Source organism: Corythoichthys intestinalis, chromosome 13 (genome assembly GCF_030265065.1).
Source record: "Corythoichthys intestinalis isolate RoL2023-P3 chromosome 13, ASM3026506v1, whole genome shotgun sequence".
In the NCBI taxonomy this organism is placed as follows: Eukaryota; Metazoa; Chordata; class Actinopteri; order Syngnathiformes; family Syngnathidae; genus Corythoichthys; species Corythoichthys intestinalis.
This window is the reverse complement of record NC_080407.1, coordinates 4434227-4455145: the sequence shown is the minus strand read 5'-3', so window position 1 is coordinate 4455145 and position 20919 is coordinate 4434227. Positions and strand designations below refer to the sequence as shown.

At 42.7% G+C, this 20919-nt stretch overlaps 1 protein-coding gene across 2 annotated transcripts in view; it reads right to left on the bottom strand.

The window, feature by feature from the left end:
- lrmp (lymphoid-restricted membrane protein) overlaps positions 1-20919 on the bottom strand; it is a 322294-nt gene that overhangs the window by 2566 nt on the left and 298809 nt on the right. For both annotated transcript variants that reach the window (XM_057855925.1, XM_057855926.1), the window contains 38 exons: positions 20308-20915; positions 19887-19991; positions 19622-19802; positions 19484-19542; positions 15563-15638; positions 15222-15380; positions 15043-15160; positions 14905-14955; positions 13449-13526; positions 13266-13322; positions 13132-13191; positions 12999-13063; positions 12790-12883; positions 10403-10537; positions 10217-10318; positions 9729-9880; positions 8982-9093; positions 8547-8775; positions 8011-8048; positions 7749-7848; positions 7549-7666; positions 7192-7246; positions 6689-6732; positions 6555-6622; positions 6327-6475; positions 6177-6258; positions 6034-6088; positions 5927-5957; positions 5710-5850; positions 4238-4372; positions 4031-4178; positions 3920-3963; positions 3745-3813; positions 3520-3578; positions 3308-3406; positions 3101-3214; positions 2803-2829; positions 2403-2554 (listed from right to left, as the gene is read on the bottom strand). In XM_057855925.1, coding sequence (XP_057711908.1) covers positions 2403-2554; positions 2803-2829; positions 3101-3214; positions 3308-3406; positions 3520-3578; positions 3745-3813; positions 3920-3963; positions 4031-4178; positions 4238-4372; positions 5710-5850; positions 5927-5957; positions 6034-6088; positions 6177-6258; positions 6327-6475; positions 6555-6622; positions 6689-6732; positions 7192-7246; positions 7549-7666; positions 7749-7848; positions 8011-8048; positions 8547-8775; positions 8982-9093; positions 9729-9880; positions 10217-10318; positions 10403-10537; positions 12790-12883; positions 12999-13063; positions 13132-13191; positions 13266-13322; positions 13449-13526; positions 14905-14955; positions 15043-15160; positions 15222-15380; positions 15563-15638; positions 19484-19542; positions 19622-19802; positions 19887-19991; positions 20308-20915 — 4169 coding nt within the window. The remainder of the gene's footprint in view (positions 1-2402; positions 2555-2802; positions 2830-3100; positions 3215-3307; positions 3407-3519; positions 3579-3744; positions 3814-3919; positions 3964-4030; positions 4179-4237; positions 4373-5709; positions 5851-5926; positions 5958-6033; positions 6089-6176; positions 6259-6326; positions 6476-6554; positions 6623-6688; positions 6733-7191; positions 7247-7548; positions 7667-7748; positions 7849-8010; positions 8049-8546; positions 8776-8981; positions 9094-9728; positions 9881-10216; positions 10319-10402; positions 10538-12789; positions 12884-12998; positions 13064-13131; positions 13192-13265; positions 13323-13448; positions 13527-14904; positions 14956-15042; positions 15161-15221; positions 15381-15562; positions 15639-19483; positions 19543-19621; positions 19803-19886; positions 19992-20307; positions 20916-20919) is intronic.

Below are 20919 nucleotides of genomic sequence, written 5' to 3'. Positions count from 1 at the left end.
CGTCTGTATAGATTGAACGCGACAATGCGCGAGTGGGTCGTGCAGCGCATGCATTAATTACTTAACGTGATTAATTTTAAAAAATTACCGCCGTTAACGCAATAAATTTGATAGCCCTACTTTAAGCCAAAACTACTCTGGATAAGTGTAAGACATTTTGTCTGTAACGTTAAATACAATTAGAAAGCGATTTAAATTAAAAATATATATTAAAAAAAGGCATGTCCGATATTTTTTTGCCGATTCCGATACTTTGAAAATGACGTGATCGGACATCTTTACTGTCAACCAATACTATCCGTCGGCATCTGAATGAAAAGGGACTCAATGGTACGATACCCAGGAAGACTTACCTGAGAAAGCCAAAAATGTTTTGGAAGGATGTTCTCTGGTCAGATGAGACAAAAGTAGAGCTTTTTGGGGAAAGGCATCAACAGAGTTTACAGGAAAAAGAAAAACGAGGCCTTCAAAGAAAAAACGGTCCCCACAGTCGAACATGGCAGCGGTTCCCCGAGATTTTGGGGTTGCTTTGCTGCCTCTGGCACTGGACTGCTTGACCGTGTGCATGGCATTATGAAGTCTGAAGACTACCAACAAATTTTGCAGCATGAGTAAGCTGGGTCTCCCTCAGAGGTCATGGGAGGACAATGACCCAAAACACACTTCGAAAAGCACTAGAAAATGGTTTGAGAGAAAGCACTGGAGACTTCTAAAGTGGCCAGCAATGACTCCAGACCTGATAACCATAGAACACCTGTGGAGAGATCTGAAAATGGCAGAGACCTGGAGCAGTTGGCCAAAGAAAAATGGTCTAAAATTCCAGCAGAGCATTCCAAGAAACTCATTGATGCATACCAGAAGCGGTTGTTCGCAGTTATTTTGTCTAAAGGTTGTGCTACCAAGTATTAGGCTGAGCGTACTTTTGTTTGGCCCGTTTTTGGAGTTTTGTGTAAAACGATAAAGATTCAATTTTTTTTTTGTCTTTTGTGTTTTTTCATTGCAAGCAAAATAGATGAAGATATTACTACCAAATCATTTGTAACCATAGGCGGATCTACTATTCAGGTGAAGTAGGCGATCGCCTTAGGCCCCCAACCAGTAGGGGGCCCCCAACCAGCTGCCCTTGCCCCAACGAGCAAGGGCTTGGGCCACTGGAGCCAGCAGCACCCCCAACTATTCGTCATGTATAATTATGTCAGCATAACAAACAAACAAATAACAAAACAAAAAAAGCCATTTGAATGTGGAATTGATATTATCTCTGCCCCCCACACACGCACCACAATGGACTGTTCCACGACGATGGACAGTATCAGTCGCTTAGCTTCATTTAGCGCCGTTTAGCATCGCTTAGCTGTTCGTTAGCTTCACTTAGCTCTCCCGCGGTTTTCACGCCACTAAGCTCGCTATTTTTACAGCTCACTTGCTACTTTGCACGTCGGCTATCGTTTATTTCAAACACATGAGCGAATGTGCTCTCCATGAGAGCCAAAGTGCAGTGAGGGAGAAGTTGAGAAAAGGCCTCTAATGCCTCTTAACTTTCTTCTTCTTCACAATGAACATAAAATACACGACAGCACACCCTGTGGCGAAACAATGCAGTACAGTTCCAATCAGTCATACAATAACACAACAGCTGGTTAACAGCAAAAGCACGTCATGTTCATCATCTAAGTAATGATTTCTGGAGTTAATCCCACATACTTCAGAATATTATAATATGTTGAGTAAATACTAGATAATACAGAATAAGAATAGCTTGCAAATGACCCTCTTCATGACAAATATGATTGGCAATGAATAATTATTATAATTATTATACTACTACTATATATAGTCGTATACTATAATAGTGCTAGAATTTTTTTTAAGAATTGTTTTGAATAATGTTGGAAAGGCAAAGTCAGTGTTCTGAATGTTTACTTTCCATTCTTTTGCACTAGTAAATGCTATCAGCATTTAACCTCAGTGTTTGTGATTAATTATTGTTATTTGTACTTTATTAAAGAATTTAAGTGTTCCAAAATGGTTCTGTGAATTAAGCGTCAACAAAAATTTCATTGCTAAAGTGGTAAAAAAAAAAAAAAATTATTAGATTAGTCGACTAATCGTAAAACTAGTCGGCTGACTAATCAGGAGAAAATTTGTCGTTTAGGATAGCCCCAGTGTACCGGAACATATTTACTCCACACCCTTCTAACCTTTTTAACCCCTGACCCAAGAAGAGGGCCCCTGGATATGTTCGCCTTAGGTCCCAAAATTGCCAAGTCCACCACTGTTTGTAACAGCAATCATATTCTGGGAGAAACTGAGCATTATCTGAAATTATCTATACCAGAGTGAGACATATTGAAATATGTCAGTTAACAAGTTCTTCACTGAAAGTTAACAGGTGAGCTGACCTGCGAGGAGTAGCACCATAGCCAACCAGAGCCAAAGCCCTCTGCTGCCTCGGGCCACCGCGGCCGCAGTCGCTCGGGTGGATGTCAAACTATTGGACAGAGACTGGGACAGTCCTTGGTCGGAAGAGGCTGGGCTTGATGAAGAACTCGGACTAGATAGGGAGAAGTCACGTTTAGTTATGAGAAACGTAAAAGTTACAGGAAGCCAAATGGATTGCAGAAATGCATCAAAGTGTAATGCAGTTGAGAAGAGTTAGAAAGCACGTGCATGCAAAAGCGGCAGAAAATGACTGGATTCTGCCCACGTTTCGAGCGATGCTTCCAAACACTTGATTATGAGTCAGGCACACAAATTTGCATGCATTCAGCCCACTTAGTCGTCCCTTTGCTGTGCACTTACAGCATTACAAAGAGCTCATCCTGACTTCTGAATGGCGTGTAAGGAGGGGGGAAAAAAAAAAGATGACAGCTTGAGTATTGGTTTTGAAATAACACTTGAAAACCGGTAGCAACAACTTTGTTAAAGAATTGCTGAGTCCAAATGGAAAAGAGCAAGTCCAGAATGGAAGAATTTCATCACTCGCTCAACTTATTCTTCAGAATTTGGATATAAATGATGAACTCTTCCATTGCCTTCAATTAGTTGGAGAAAACAGTGCCGCAGTAAGCCAAAAAAGTGCGGACGGAGATGAACTAACGTCTTGAGGGGCAGAATGAGGGAAGCGAGTTTGCTGCCCAGTTCACTGAGACTGGACCTTCTCCTCTCTGGCGCGGGCTCCTCGGGTTCGTCAACTGTCTGGGGCTCATTCACACTTCGAAACATAACCAAATTACCATTCTCTGGGATCGGACTGACGAAAGCAAACATGCAAGACCTGACTGCTGGATCCACCGTCTTTTCTTACCCCTTCATCATGGCAGAAGTTTCTTCAGTGTCAACCCAGGCTGCAGAGCTAACAAAGCGTTTAAGTGGGGGACGTGCCATGTTCTTCCCCCCTACAGTCCTGAAAACCACCATTATCAACATGGAGAGGGCGGGGCATAAACAACGTTTAAGCTGGGGCATTGCCGTTCTCTTTTACATAAAGTGGCAATTATAGTTCGAGACGACGCTTACCACGGAGATCTCCTGGTGAGTCTTTCCGCTTCACTTTCTGCACCATCTTGTTGTTTGGTCTGCCGCAGGGATGACAAAAGCATAAGACGACCACTTTAGACAATAGGCATCCAGGAGGACAGGAAGACTAGCATGACGGGGAGGGAGTTAATGAAATAGATGTGGGGATTGATCTAAAAAATGAGAGTGTGCTGATAATGAAGAAAGCATTGATAGTGTTCTCACCATGTCATAGTGTATGTTGCCTCCACCAGAGCGTGGTATTGCTGCTATGCTAACCCGCCGTGTTGATGACTGAATGGATCCATGGTGAGGGGGCGAAATGACAATCACAACTTTATAAAACTTCAAGAAAACTCACACAGGCACGAGAGAATGTTGCAATTACGTGCGGTCGGACCTTGTAGTACTGGGACGTCGACGGCTTCTTGCCTCGGAACTCATCTGGAGAAGGCAATGCCCAGTCAGCGGAGAGCTCGGGTTTATTCTTCAAGTATAAAACAGGTGCTACCTCTATCCAAGTGCGATCCGAACGACCTCTCGTTCTGCATGAGCGTCTCCCGCAGCTCCAGCAGCTCGGCGTGCTCCTTGGTGTACACCCGCCTCAGGTTCTCTACGTGTTGAATCATCACCTCAACTGCTTTCCCAATGCGACTCTCCTATTAAGACCAAATCTAAAAATATTGCACTTGGTACGACTTTCTACCTACGCTCGCACCTGATGAATCGCTCCAAGCATCTCGGAGCGACTTGACACTCTGGTCATGGACTGGATGAGGATATCCAAATTCTTCTGGAGCCTGTGGATAATCTCCATTGATTGGTTGTCATCTTCACATAGAGGAGTCAGAGCCTGGAAAACAAGAGTGTGGACGCTCCTAATTTAATAGAAGATAAATATATTTAGTAGGGTTGTTCCGATCATGTTTTTTTGCTCCTGATCCGATCCCGATCGTTTTGGTTTGAGTATCTGCCGATCCCGATATTTCCCGATCCGATTGCTTTTTTTGCTCCTGATTCAATTCCAATCATTCCCGATAATTTTTCCCGATCATATACATTTTGGCAATGCATTAAGAATGAATAAAACTCTGACGAATATATACATTCAACATACAGTACATAAGTACTGTATTATTATGACAATAAATTCTCAAGATGGCATTTACATTATTAACATTCTTTCTGTGAGAGGGATCCACAGATAGAAAGACTTGTGACTTTGTATATTGTGACTAAATATTGCCATCTAGTGTATTTGTTGAGCTTTCAGTAAATGATACTGCAGCCATTCAACCCAAATGCATGATGGGAAGTGGAACCACGACTGTGTGTAGTGCTACCAATTGATATATCTTCTCTGCGTTGGGAAATAACAAGGTGTTAAAAAAAGATCAATTGCTACCTTGCTTCCCCACATTGCTTCCCATAATATTTCTAATCGTAGGGAGAGGAATTGTAAGGCTTTAGCCAATTAAAAAAAGGCTCCAATCGCTGCCAAAATTCACTCTACTCATTTTACGCTGTCTTTTATCTCTCTATATAGGTAAAACGGCGCCATTAAATTCAATTTTATTTGTATAGCCCTCAATCACAACAAATGTCTCAAAGGGCTTTACAGAGGCAATATGATACACAATTAGAAATGAAGCAACAAAGATGAATAGATACAGTTCAAGTCCTGGGTATCCCCTATCCTTAAGACCCTCCATGCCGGCAAGGAAAAACTCCAGAGTCAATTGGGAGAAAAATGAGAAACCTCGGGGAGTACCACAGTCAGGAGAGATCCACTCCCAGGACGGATAGACAGGAACCCCAGAACTGCTAATGGGAATTACAGATTGACATTACAGACATTACAGATTGAGCGCGACAATGCGTGAGTGGGTCGTGCAGCTCATGCATTAATTGCGTTAAATATTTTAACGTGATACATTTTTTAAAAAACATAATTACCGCCGTAACTGGGATAAATTTGATAATCCTACCTTAAGCCTAAACTAAAGACTCTGGATGAGTGTCACATATTATGTCTAACATTAAATAAAATTAGAAAACGATTTAATTAAAAAATATATATTAAAAAAAGGCACGGCCGATATTTTTTTGCCGATTCCGATACTTTGAAAATGACGTGATCGGATCGATCGGGACGCCGATCTCTAATATTTAACAAAACAAAACACTGACCTGCAGTAATCCCTGGCAGCTGGTAACCTCTCTGCGAACGTTCTCCTCAGCCAGATCACGCGACCTGGCCTCCAACCGTAGCCTCTTCTCTAAAGTAAACATGTCGCACTTGAATCCGAGAGCTAGACGTTGGAATTCGGTCTGAAAATATGAAGCAAAAATGCTCCTGATTATTCAGAATCACTACGAAATGTGCCAAAATGTGGTTCAAACCCACCTCAATCTCCTTGTCATTGGGTGACAACATGCTGAAAATGGAAAATATGAGTAATTATGTGGCAAAAAAAAAAACAGTGATGGGTTTAAGTGTTAAGATTTTCTTACCTGTTCTTATCCTCTGTACACGAATCATCAAGGTCAGAGGTTGTTGACAACTCTGCTACAGAGGAAATGGATAAGGAGAACTTGGAACTATCAAAACATTGCTTTGTACAGTATATAAAATGAGGGCTATAAATGACGCATACGTTGTTTTTCAGTAGTTGCATACGTCTCAGGTTTGGCTTCATCCACCTTTTGTGCTTCTGTGGCATCTTTACCTTGCGACTCCTGCAAGTTCCAAATAATTCTCATTTTCCTTTATCATTCTTATTTTTGGCATAATGAACCGAGTTTACCAGCTTCTTATTCATCTCACTGGAGTCCTTTTTCTCTTTACTCGTATCCGTCATGTCGCTCTCTGATTGGCCGTTCTGCACCAAAGACACGCTTGACTGCTGACATTCTGTTAAACCGTCTGCACAGATGCTGTTGAGCTTCTCCGTCCCTTGAGGAAGAAGCGTGTGGGTGGTGAAACCCGCATGCACATGTGAGAAGAAATTTCTCGGGATACTTTTGCTTCTTACCTGCCATGTTTGTATTGCCGTCCTGTACGTTCTCCTCTTCCTCAACCAACACGGGAAGCGGACTCGCGCTGAAAACCACAATGTCAGCGTTAATATCACTGACGGTACATAAGCAAGGAACTGATGGCACTCACGTGTCCTGTGCTGAACTCGGAGCAGACGTGTCCTGGGTCTGACTCTGAAAAAGTTGAAACCAGTGAGAAAATACATGTTATCTACATGACAAAAAAAAAAAAAAAAGCATACCTGTCCCCATTGCAATGCAACACCGTTTAAGCTCCAGGTTGTGTGGAAGAGACATTTGGCTGAATTCTTACATAATGTGCGGTTTCAAGGAGAGCTTTGCAGCTGCGTGTGTGTGTGTATGTGAGAGAGCACTCGCTAACACTGGCACAGAGCTAAGTGGTGGAGGTGGACCGCCTGCACACACACTTGTGTGAACATTCGCACGATGGAGTAAGGTGAATATGCCGCCTGAGCAACAAAACAGGATATTGTGTAATGCTATGACTGTACATAATGTCCAGTTTGACATCGTTTGAACAGAAAAAAGCCTAAAAGGAGGGAGGCAAACTACAAAAAAAGAAAGAGGAAGCTGTACGCTTTCATATTTAAACACTTCATTTGTGCTACTGACCGTCCCGCTGCTCACTTCGCCCTCTTTGTCTTCGCCCCCTCTGGACGGCTGGACACTGTGCAAAGAATAGTCTCCATCAACACTTGAACAATCTCGCCTTCACACATTCAACAGCTCTCAGTTCTTTGTCGGTTTGCTGATGCGATGCAAAGCACGGCAGAAGAGAAACTTAGTCAGTGCCATTCCTCCCACAGACAGGAAAATACAACTTTGACTAGCAAATGCGGCATTGCGTCATAGGGAAATGATGAAACGTGGTAAATATGGTGATGTCAGATGGAGGTAGAAATGAGGGGATATGATTATTAAACAACCAATGAACGTACCGATTGTGTTATTTTAATGATAAATTTTCACCTTTCGTTGGAAGGAGTAACATCATTGGACTCATTGTTTGTTTTAGTAGGCATGCTTGCGGGCTCCTGTTCGGACATGCTCACATTCTGAGATGCATCTTCAGACTTAGATGTAATTTCTGGACAAAAAAAAAAAAAAAAATCACAAATCAATCAATTTCCTGAGTTTTCAGTAACATGAAGAGGAGGCAGAGGTCTTACCGCCGCTCTCAGAGTGGGACGGATCAGGCGGAGCATCCGCCGCTGGGCGCTCGGCGCTAACAGCTTGCGAGTGGGCGACCGACGCTACTGCCGCCTCATCCTGAAAAACCACAGCATAACTCGTATTTTTAAAATAGAAGGGGCGAAATGTTTCAATATGCAGTGTACGTTAGCCATGTGTCATACAGCCACTTCAGTTGTGATTTTTTTTTTTTTTAATGACTTCTACTTTCACCACTTTGTACTCATTTCAGAACATTACCTGCAAACATTGGTGGTTCACCTGAGGCTCTGTGGATTCTGTGACACACGCACAAAAAAAAGAAAACACTTCAGAAAATATATGATTAAAATGAATCTAACTCCGCCTTCTTCCATAAAAGGTCTCAAGCGTATTGGAAGTCAAGCGCTCAGGAGGAGGGGCAGACGGGTTAGAATCTCATCCAGGGCCCAAGTGGCATTAGCGACTGCACTGGCGTGCACATTTTTTGGTCTCTCTGCCTGCCAGCCACTCATGCAGGAGAGGAATGGAGGGGATTACTGCTCACTCCGTGGCCTCGGACGGCTCTTCCACCTGGCCATAGAAGGACCTTGAGGAAGACACTTGGACACACACGTCTGTCTCAGAACCCGATACCCATAGAAGGCAGTGCTTCCAATCCTGTGTGTGTGGATGTCAAATGCTTCAAGGTTGACTGAGTGTCCTTTGACTCTCATGGATTACAGGCGTATTACCCAAATTTATTGAGTACAATACAAAACTTGCCAACTAAATATCTAAGAGTAAACTGGTTTCACCTTGGCTTTCACCAGTCAGACACTGTCCGTCCAGGGAAGCCTCAGGTTTGGCAGAGACCGGAGTAGACGTGTCCCTCGCTTCCCCTTCGCTCGTGCCATTCACCACCGTCCACTTCTCATCTCCTTCCTCAGTTATTCCATCCTGCACTTGACAGGTGTTCGCGGCAATTTCCTTTTTCAGGAAATCTTGAAGGGCGTATTCCTCATCCCATTCCAGGTCATCCCCGGTCTTAGGCAGATAAAGACAAGATTCAGTTAAGGCGAAAGTATTAGAAACTAGGACCAAACAAAGCTCACGTTTGCTGTAGATTAAAAAATGGTGCAATTATGGAAAGGTTTGAGAGCATTTCTACACATCAGAAGCCATGCCTATGTTTTCTCAAGCACTCCTTTACCAACTACTGTGTATACATACACCCGAGATTGCAAACAGACCTCTTCTTCTGGTACAGGTGTCTGGCATGAGGCTTCTCTGCTATCTTGAGGAGTCTTGAGCTGCTCGAGTTCTTCACTGAGCTGCCGTTTCTGGTTCTCCTGATCCTGCACCCTGCGTGAGAAGAGGCACATCAAATCATGACTCTAAACATCTAAACATAAAGAGCGTCGAAAGTAGTACAGCGGACATACTGTACCCAATCCGCAGGCCCATGCAATGTCCCATTTTGTTTCCCAGGGTGACCAGCGCCAGTTCTCCAACTGGCCCGGTGCAAGTTTGCGACTTTTTTTCAAATTCAAACACTTGATAATGTAAAACAGCGTGATTTCAAAAGCCAAAATATCTAAAAAAGTCCAATTGAAGTCAAGTGGATGAAGGGATGAGGAATAAGCCCTTTTTCATCAAAAGTTGGTGTGCACCAGTCTGACCTGCTCTCTCTGGGCTGGGATTGAGCCACAGTGACTCTCTTATAAAGCTGTGCACTCACACACATTATATTAACTCATTCACTGCCGTGTAAGTGTGAGAGGCGAAATTAATGTCGATAAATTATTTTTTGCCAAAACGGACTAAAAAACTGGCATTGAATGAGAAGGATATTTAAAACTGGCTGTTTTTCTCTCAAAAATTCCACATTTGAACACACCAGCAATCATCCAGGAATCTGATTTATCCAAACACAGTCATGGCCCATACATATGGCAGTGTTGCCAGCTCATTTCCCCGATAAGCAGAAAAAAAGTTACCTGACAGATAGGTGGAGAATCTCAGTTCTGGATCTCCTCATATTACCGGCCATTTTAATCAACTCCTTCTCTATAGAGTCTGTGTACTGAGCCAGCTGGTCCAGGCTGAGGGCCCAGTCCTCCCTCGTGGCATCCAGCGCGGCCTGCACGGCCTGATGAAAGAAAACAACAAGGAGCAAAATCTCTCACTCATAGTCACCTTACACCTCCATGTTACACATCATTTCAACGGCTGCCGTCGGACTCTCTGGGGTTCTTCCACTCTCCCCCTTCCCATTTGCGAGTTTACAGCCGTACGTGCCTAATGAATGCACAATGCTGGATGATGGTGGGGGACGGTCAAGAGTGTTCACGCTACAACACACCGACTAAACGGGTTTGTGAGAGTTATATAAGAGGCAGTGCGATAAGTGAGTGGGAAAGAGAAGCGATGAAGATAAATGTGCAGCAGGTGGACACCGAGAAAGATAAGAAGCCGATTGCCTCACCTTAAGACTGGTGTCTGTGTTGCCTTCTGGTTTTGAATGGTCACTTAGTAAGGCTTTCAAGGTGGTTACGACATTGTTGGTGTCTTGTCGGAAATCGTTCTTCTGCAGGATATAAAGAAAAAAGTATTTAAATATTGTTGTTCCATGAACATCTCAGACTAAAAACACTTCATTTCATTGCACTACCATTCTGTTTAAAAGTTTCTTGAACTCCAGCGCCATGAGTTCCGGGCTTGGACCGTGCATCAAAAGCAGCATCTCTCGGTCCAGAGTCTCATCCAATGGTGAGGTGATGCATGTACCGGTGGGGAAATGGTCAAACTATGGAGGTGAAAGTTATAAACATACTAGTCCTTCTCAAAAAATTAGCAAATTGTGATAAAGTCCATTATTTTCTGTAATGTACTGATAAACATTAGACTTTCATATATTTTAGATTCATTACACACAACTGAAGTAGTTCAAGGCTTTTATTGATTTAATATTGATGATTTTGGCAAAAAAGTCAAGAAAAAACAAAAATCCCCATCTCCAAAAATGAGCATATCACGAAAAGGTACTCTAAAGAAGCTACTAACCTAATCATTTGAATGAACGAATTAACTCAAAACCCCTGCAAAAGATTCCTGAGGCTTTTAAAAACTCCCAGCCTGGTTCATTACTCAAAACCGCAATCATGGGCTAGAATGCAGACCTGACTGCTGTCCAGAAGGCCGTCATTGACACCCTCAAGCAAAAGGCTAAGACACAGAAATTTCTGAGCCAATAGGCTGTTCCCAGAGTGCTGTATCAAGGCACCTCAGTGGGAAGTCTGTGGGAAGGAAAAAATGTGGAAGGAAATGCTGCACAACCAGAAGAGGTGACCGCACCCTGAGAAAGATTTTGGAGAAGGGCTGATTCCAGACCTTGGTGGACCTGCAGAAACCTGGAAATGGGCTACAGGTGCCGCCTTCCCTGCACTTGTGAACCTGAAACACCGGCAGAAGCGCCTGACCTGGGCTACAGAGAAGCAGCACTGGACTGTTGCTCAGTGGTCCAAAGTACTTTTTTCAGATAAAAGCAAATTTTGCATGTCATTCGGAAATCAAGGTGCCAGAGTTTGGAGGAAGACTGGGGAGAAGGAAATGCCAAAATGCCTTAAGTCCAGTGTCAAGTACCCAGAGTCAGTGATGGTCTGGGTTGCCATGTCAGCTGCTGGTGTTGGTCTACTGTGTTTTATCAAGGGCAGGGTCAATGCAGCTAGCTATCAGGAGATTTTGGAGCACTTCATGCTTCCATCTGCTGAAAAGCTTCACAGAGATGAAGATTTCGTTTTTCAGCACGATCTGGCCCCTGCTCACAGTGTGAAAACAATGGTTTACTGACCATGGCATTACTGTGCTCAATTGGCCTGCCAACTCTTCTGACCTGAACCCCATAGAGAATCTGTGGGATATTTTGAAGAGGAAGTTGAGAGACACCAGACCCAACACTGTGGATGATCTTAAGGCCGCTATTGAAGCATCCTGGGCCTCAATAACACCTCAGCAGTGCCACAGGCTGATTCCCTCCATGCCACGCCGCATTGAAGCAGTCATTTCTGCCAAAGGATTCTCGACCAAGTATTGAGTGCATAGCTGATATAATTGAAGGTTGACTTTTTTGTATTAAAAAACACTTTTTTGTATTGGTCGGATGAAATATGCCAATTTTTTGAGATGGAGATTTTTGTTTTTTTCTTGACTTTTTTGCCAAAATCATCAAAACAATAAAAAGCTTGAACTACTTCAGTGAGTGTAATGAATCTAAAATATATGAAAGTCTAATGTTTATCAGTGCATTAGAGAAAATAATGAACTTTATCACAATATGCAAATTTTTTGAGAAGGACTTGTACAGGGGTCGGAAACTTATGGCACGCGAGCCATATCTGGCTGTTTTGACGGCCGCATCTGGCTCGCAGACAAATCTTTATTTAAAAAAACAAACAAACAAACAAAAAAAGCCTCGTTATATTCCTTTGCGCGTTGCGCAAAACGGCGACGATGTGCGCATGTGCGTAGTAGTTTTCCCACCATTTTAGTTTCGTTTTCCCCGCTAATTTTAGAAACCCTTTTGAGAAGATGGCAAAAAGAAAAAAAGACGAGTATCGTACTTTTCAGCAGGAATGGACAGAGGAATTTGCCTTTGTGAACATGAAAAGAGACGTGTCCCAAGTTTCTCAATGCCTGCATCACGCTTAACCTCATCAAGTATCAACCAGACTTCAAAGCCATCAGCAACACCATGCAGCACCAGAAGTCGCATTAATGGTAAGAAATATTCATCATTGATTAGCAAAAGCATAACAATGTTATTAAAAAGAATTCAGAGACTTATTGTACTTTAAAAATGTTGAAATTACATAAAATGCACATATTACTCGTATTTTTAGTTTTAAACATATTGTATGGTTCTCACTGGATTACATTTTAAAAAATGTGGTGTTTATGGCTCTCTCAGCCAGAAAGGTGCCCGACCCCTGGACTAGTACATTCACGTGTGGTATTTCAATGTGTAAAGTGCAACATTGATGGAGGAATACCAGTGCTGACCTCTAGTGGTGACTGAGCTAAGGCTAGCTCTGTCTGGAGTGATCCTGATGTACTTTGGTTCAACCTGTAGGCGACTGAAAGAGACACTCCAGCACTGTTGAGTCAAACCGAAGGAACTTATTACATATGTAGGAACATATACGTGATTGGACGTCTAACACTGTCAATGGCACTGAAAGAGTTCAAATTTGCAGAGTCCCAAGACTTACCCAGAAAGGTCTTGATGCATCATCTGCATGTAGTTCTCTAGTTTGCTCTTGTCGGCCCTTAGTAGCTGAAACGTACCACTGCCAATCAGTTGATTTTACTCATCAAATATCAGGAAAGCGTAAAGAAACTGACCTCTGTGATAGAAGCGTATTCTTCCAATGTCGCCTTGAGTTCGTCGATCTGTCTGCTCCTCTGTTAAAAAATACAGAAAAAGTATTTGACAAGAACTCGGCAATGAAATAGAAATACTTGAATAGGACAACGACCTCTTGTATAAGAGCTTCCTTTTCAGTGATGATGGCATCGAAAGAGTCAATCTGCACCTGAGGACAAGGACGCGACCATCACACAGCTAAGCCGCATTTATTTCACCACATTTGATGCGGGAGAACAAATCGATAGGAAAGTAGAAACACAATAGATGAATAGGAGGAGAAAAAAATGCTAACCTGAAGGTTGAGGTTCATGTCACACAGCTCGGCTATTCTCTTCTGAAGCTCGTCCATCTCCATGGTGACCTTGAAGTTCTAAATAGCCACGAGAGGGGACTTATAGACGCGCTAATAGGGGTGTGACAAAATATTGAAATGGTGACATATCGTGATACTTTGTATCCCAAAAGGTTACCGATATGCTCCTGTCAAGAATCGAGATATCGTTTTAAAAAGGTGTCAATTAAAAAAAACAAAACAAAAAAGGCTGCCATTGATGGTGCTGGATGTCCAATCCATTTAGACTGGGAATGTTCGTTGATTCAAAACCAGAGCATTCACAATAGTGCTGCAACGATTATTCGATTAACTCGAGTATTCGATTAGAAAAAAATATTCAAATTGCATTTTATAGTTTTGAGCATTCGTTAAAGTGGCGTCGTAATGGTTTGTTTTGAAAGTGTTTGCATTTAGTTTTATTGATTAGGGTGGATACACCGCACTCTGGTCTGCCTCATTTCACATGGCTGAATCCAACAGCTCCCTGATAAGACCAACGTAAGCGAAGTTTTTGTTGGAGCAATTGTTTTTTAATGCATTCATAATTTAGTTTATTGGAATAATTAGCCGTTTTTTGTAGGAATATGTGTCTGAGCCATTTGTTAAGAGCATTGTAAAAAAAACGATAACATTTTATAGCATTTAAGCTAGCAGACTTTTGCTATCTAAGTTAGCAAATTGTTCTTTTGTTGTAACTAGCTCCTTTTTTTTTTTTTTTTTTTTTAAATACAGCTTGAGGCTCAGCTGAGGTATTTTCATTTTTCATGTTCTTACCCGATTATTCGAACTAAGCAGTTCATTGATTAATCGACTACTAAAATAATCGATAGCTGCAGCCCTAATTCACAGTCATTCGGCCCGATTTTAGGTCACTTGCTTTTCATTTTAGGGCATTTACGGGTCATTTCCTGTTGAGTTTGAGTCACTGCCTATTCATTTGGGTGATTCCCAGGACACTTCCTGTTCTGTAACGCAAAAAACAGCAAGTGACCCATAACATACCCCAAAATCAACAGGAAGTAACTGAAAATCAACAGGTAGATGACCTTAAATGGCCCAAAATTACTCATTGCCTGACACTGGCTGCCACTGACGGCCATAGACGTTCAATCCGTTTGAAGTGGGAGGGATGGCAGCGAATGAACGAATGTTCATTCGCTGCCACCCTCCCAGTTCAAATGGATTGGACGTCTACTAGTGATAAACTCATTCCAATTCACAGCAGAAGCTTGTTGTTTATTAGTTTTTGGAGAATATCCTAGAATGATTTCCCGACCAATGTATTGAAAATCGTATCGCTATACCGTCAAATCATCATTCACGTGAGCTTTGTATCGCAAATCATATCATATCGTGTGGTACCAAGAGGTTCCCACTGCTACGCGCTAATTTACAAGCATATCTGAAAATGTACCTCTTCCTGAAGAGATGCAATTTTGACGATGAGGTCTTGGTTTTCCTTCTCCTGGAAAGACGAAGCAGTTCAGTATCAAAACAAGCATTTTCTCCTAGTACTTAGTACACAAGCTGTGTTGTGGGTGAGTAGTCCGACCACGTGTTTGCTGCGTGCGGAGGCGCGAGCTCTGCCTTCCTCAGTGCAGTTCAGCGTGGCCTTCATTTCTTCCACTTCATCGTGGAGCATCTTTTCTTTGCGGACCAGCTGCTGATGACTGCGGAAGAGAAGCCAGGTCAAAACGGGACGTTCTCGTCGCATCTGTGAAGGCATCTCACGCTTTAGCCTCGTTGCGCAGTTCCTCGTTTTCATCCGCCAGTTTTTGGTTGCTTTCCTCCATGCCCTCCACTGACTGTTTTAGCTTCTTCACCTCCTCTTGGAGTTTTTGGTTGCTCATTTGGAGGTCGGCGAGGCAGTACACCAGCTCTGATGTTTCGCTGTGCGAGTGGGTGGAAGAGAAACGAAATATCTCATTAGCATCCGATCACAATGCTGTGATTTTAAATGAGTATCACTAGTATCCATTTGAAATTCAAATGGATTGGACGTCTATCGCTGTCAAAGGCAGTCCATTTGTTGAACGTTGTCCCGAATGTACATGCACTTGAACTTGACGTACAATTCCTGTCTTGACACGTCTCCTCCGAAACCTTCCAAGCTTCCTGATGTCATGTTGAGCAGCATGGTTCTCCTCGCTTCATTAGATAAAAAAAATGGGCTCATTGGGAATGATTAAAATTTGTGAGTTAACTCAGCTTGCCCACACTTATATGGTGTATCACAAAAGTGAGTACACCCCTGGCATTTCTGCAGATATTTAAGTATGTCTTTTCATGGGACAACACTGACAAAATGACACTTTGATACAATGAAAAGTAGTCTGTGTGCAGCTTATATAATAGATAGGGCTGTCAAAATTATAGCGTTAAGGGGCGGTACTTAATTTTTTGAATTAATCACGTTAAAATATTTGACGCAATTAACACACATGCCCCGCTCAGACAGATTTAAATGTAAGTACAGTGAAATGCCAACTTGTGTTTCATGGAGTTTTGGTGCCCTCTGCTGGCGCTTGGGTGCGACTGATTTTATAGGCTTCAGCACCCATGAGCATTGTGTAAATAATTATTGACATCAACAATGGCGGGCTACTAGTTTATTTTTTGATTGAACATTTTACAAATTTTATTAAAACGAAAACATGAAGGGTTTTTAACATAAAATTTCTATAACTTGTACTAACATTTATCTTTTATGAACACCAAGTCTATCCATGGATCGCTTTCACGGAATGTTAATAATGTTAATGCCATCTTGTTGATTGTTATCTTGTTATAATAAATACAGTCGTTATGAACCGTATGTTAAATGTGAATATCCATCTTGTGTCTTTCTTTCCATTCCAACAATAATTTACCGAAAAATATGGCATATTTTATAGATGGTGTGAATTGCGATTAATTGCGATTAATTACTTTTTAAGCTGTAATTAACTCGATTAAAAATTTTAATCATCTGACAGCCCTAATAATAGAATTAACTTATTTTCCCCTCAAAATAACTCAAAATATAGCCATTAATATCCAAACCCCTGGCAACAAAAGTCCACCGTATAGAAACTACGTACATCCCTAAATGTCCAAATTGAGTACTGCTTGTCATTTTCCCTTCAAAATGTCATGTGACTCGTTACAGGAGTGCTGTCAGCATTGCTGCAGAGATTGAAGAGGTGGGGGGTTCAGCCCGTTAGTGCTCAGACCATACGACGCACTCTACATCAAATTGGTGTGCATGGCTGCCACCCCAGGAGGAAGCCTCTTCTGAAGACTACACAAGAAAGCGCGCAAACAGTTTGCTGAAGACATGTCAACAAAGTACATGGATGACTGGAAACATGTCCTATGGTCTGATGAGACGGGTGGGTTTTCTTGTGTACCGTCTTCAGAGGAGGCTTCCTCCTGTGGTGACAGCCATGCATACCAATGGCGTACCGCAAGCAACACGTCACTTCCGCTCATTAATATTCATGACATTAGCTACTGTTGCTAAGGGGGGACACGCCACCGTTTGTCCCTAATAGGAAATGAATGGAAATTGTGGACGAAGGAGATGCTTACAGAGCTAAACCTACCGATTCTCTCCGAAAATGATGTCCCTGGTGCCAAATACACTGGCAAAGATGTGGAAGAACATAAAAATGTTCAGTTAAAGAGATGGCTTGAGTATCGAAGGCTGAAAAAGACATCTCCGCGACTGAAAATGACAGTCTCCCGTTTCAACAAGCTATCGTTTACCACCAGCCCTGTCTTTCTTATATATTATATCCTCTGGTTGTCCTACGTCTCTGACCGTTCTTGGGGGTAATTTAGTTAGTTTTGTGTAGCGATCGCAAATGCTACTCAGTGACAGCCAACGAACACTTAATTTTTTCAATGTTAACAAATCTTTATTCTACAACTTATTTATTTCTTTATATTTTTTTTTACAACAGAAAATGTAACAGTGGCAGTCAGAGAGCATTTTCATTCTTTTCAGGTCATTAATTGACGGCATGTCACGCTAAAAAACAAGTTAAATATATCAAAATGGCTTACCTCTTTGTCCTCTGAAAGACAATGTCAACCCAACAAAATGTTTACTGCATAAAGGTTTATTGCTGAGCTGGCGTTAAAAGTCCGTGCAAGTTGATTCAGTCTTCACATTTTTCCTCTGAGTTTTTGGTTTCGGGAAACGTATGAAGAAAACATCCTTCATATGTCGTAATGTCTAGAGTCGTTTCTACAAGTTCCAAAAAAGCAATGTGTGATCGGCATGTTCGTTTTTGAAAGATTACCGGAGAAAAGTAGCACAATTACCATGGTTTCTATGTGAGGGTGGGTCTATAATGTCCCACTCCTGCTTTACTTCCGCTTTACGAAGCGACGTCACGATCTAAAAATAGCATGCGTGCGGTACACCATTTGGGCTGAACCCCCACTTCTTCAATCTCTGCAGCAATGCTGACAGCACTCTTGTAACGAGTCACATTACATTTTGGAGGGAAAATGACAAGCAGTACTCAATTTGGACATTTAGGAATGTATGTAGTTTCTAAGGGGTGTACCCACTTTTGTTGCCAGGGGTTTAGATATTAATGGCTATATTTTGAGTTATTTTGAGGGGAAAATAAATGAACTCTACTATAACTCACCAGCCACTTTATTAGGTACACCATGCTAGTAACGGGTTGGACCCCCTTTTGCCTTCATAACTGCCTCAATTCTTCGTGGCATAGATTCAACAAGGTGCTGGAAGCATTCCTCAGATAGTTAGGTCCATATTGACATGATGGCGTCACACAGTTGGTGCAGATTTGTCGGCTGCACATCCATGATGCGAATCTCCCGTTCCACCACATCCCAAAGATGCTCTATTGGATTGAGATCTGGTGACTGTGAAGGCCATTTGAGTACAGTGAACTCATTGTCATGTTCAACAAACCAGTCTGAAATGATTCCAGCTTTATGACATGGCACATTATCCTGCTGAAAGTAGCCATCAGAAGTTGGGTACATTGTGGTCATAAAGGGATGGACATGGTCAGCAACAATACTCAGGTACGCTGTGGCGTTCCAACAATGCTCAATTGGTACCAAGGGGCCCAAAGAGTGCCTAGAAAATATTCCCCACACAATTACACCACCACCACCAGCCTGAACCGTTGATACAAGGCAGGATGGATCCATGCTTTCATGTTGTTGACGCCAAATTCTGACCCTACCATCCAAATGTCGCAGCAGAAATCGAGACTCATCAGACCAGGCAAAGTTTTTCCAATCTTCTATTTTCCAATTTCGATGAGCTTGTGCAAACTGTAGCCTCAGTTTGCTGTTCTTAGCTGAAAGGAGTGGCACCCGGCGTGGTCTTCTGCTGCTGTAGCCCATTTGCCTCAAAGTTCGACGTACAGTGCATTCAGAGATGCTCTTCTGCCTACCTTGGTTGTAACGGGTGGTTATTTGAGTCACTGTTACCTTTCTATCAGCTCGGACCAGTCTGGCCATTCTCCTCTGACCTCTGGCATCAACAAGGCATTTCCGCCCACAGAACTGCCGCTCACTGGATATTTTTTCTTTTTCGGACCATTCTCTGTAAAACCCTAGAGATGGTTGTGCGTGAAAATCCCAGTAGATCAGCAGTTTCTAAAATGCTGCCCTTCTGGCACCAACAACCATCAAATCACCTTTCTTCCCCATACTGTTGCTCGGTTTGAACTGCAAAAGATTGTCTTAAACCATGTCTACATACCTAAATGCACTGAGTTGCCGCCATGTGATTGGCCGATTAGAAATTAAGTGTTAACGAGCAGTTGGACAGGTGTACCTAATAAAGTGGCCGGTGAGTGTATAAGCTGCACACATACTACTTTTTATTGTGTCAAAGTGTCATTTTGTCAGTGTTGTCCCATGAAAAGATACACTTAAATACCTGCAGAAATGCCAGGGGTGTACTCACTTTTGTGGTACACTGTAAATCCGAAATAGTCTTAACGACAAATACTCACCAGAAAGGCTCTCTCTTAGTTTAACAGGGTCTTGAAATACACCTTCTGGTGGTTCTTCACTAAAATACAACAGAGGAATCAGTCAAAACAAATTAGTAGTACATTTTGCTTGATTATGATTCCGTATTAGTTTTTAACCCGTTTTTGCGGCAGTCTTCAATCCATTCCCTCATGACAGCGTGATACGTTTCCAGGTCTATGGAGACGTCTTTGCGCTCAGGATCCAGCATATTGCAAAGATCCTCCAGTCCTCTGTCTTCAGGGGAGCGGCTGGTGGTGTGTCGCAAGTAGTCAACAATGTGAGAGACGTAAACTTTACCTAGAATATTCAAATAAAACCTTTTTGATTTGTTCTCCATGTTACAAATGTTCGTTCAGGGGGAAAAAAAGGACAATTTTTCACCTCGACGCTGCATATCACACGCGTGGAAGATGGTGTCGAGGAGATTCTCCTCGCAGATGAGGCTGACTTCTGCCATGTTGTTGCTCTCAGAAACCAGCGTGCTCCCTAAGCATGAACGGGGAAGAGCACATGATGCGTCATTTCCTCAGGGCGACGGTGGCTGTAAACATAGTCTATTCAGTGTGGTTATATCAGATCAACTATTTGATACTTTTTGAATAATTGTGTTTGCATTTGCTAAGTGTTCAGATCTATAGAAAAGTAATCATTTTCAAAGTGTGGTTCCCAAGTCAATAGCTTAGTCCAGTTCAGTTGTATTTAACTTCATCAATAGCAGCCATTTAGTTAAGGTTGGCCATTTTGAATGTGCCCAAAGAGGCTGAAATAAACCAATCTAGTTCATTGACAAAACTTCGCCTACCTCCATCTTCAAGTGTCAGTCTTTTTACAACAAGAGCTGGGTAGGGCAGGTCACGCACTGTAGAGTTCCCAGTGTCACCAGAGCTGAAGTTGAGGTTATGCGAGACAGTGTTGTGAATGGGGGTGAAGGTTTGAGAGAGCGCAGGCCCGCTGTTCAGCCTACACGGACTCTCGGTTTGCGGTGCTCGGGGTTCGCTTTGCGTAAACGTGAAGTACGGGGAATCTTTCGGTTGGCCCATAGGGGTGGAACTGTACTTATATCTATTAACACCTTGCGTACCCCCGAGGGTACTGGTGATGCTGTATGTGATGTTAGCTGGGGTCTGTGGGTTGGATTCCTCTGTGGAAGGAGTAGAATGCAGCATTTTCCCTCGTTCGCCCGTGTCCCTACAGTGAGTCCCTTTCTTCAAGATGGCTTCCACATTGCGCCTGAGGCCGCACTGGGGGCTGTCGTAGCTGTTGGAGGAGATTTTGGGGATCTGGAAGGGAGAATACGGCTCCCGGTCACCCTGCCACTTGATGGTCTGCAGTTTGCGGCAGATGCTGTCCACTGGGTTGTGGCGTCGTGTTGGTTGGGGTGTGAAGGGCATGATGAAATGGAGCTGGAGTCTGG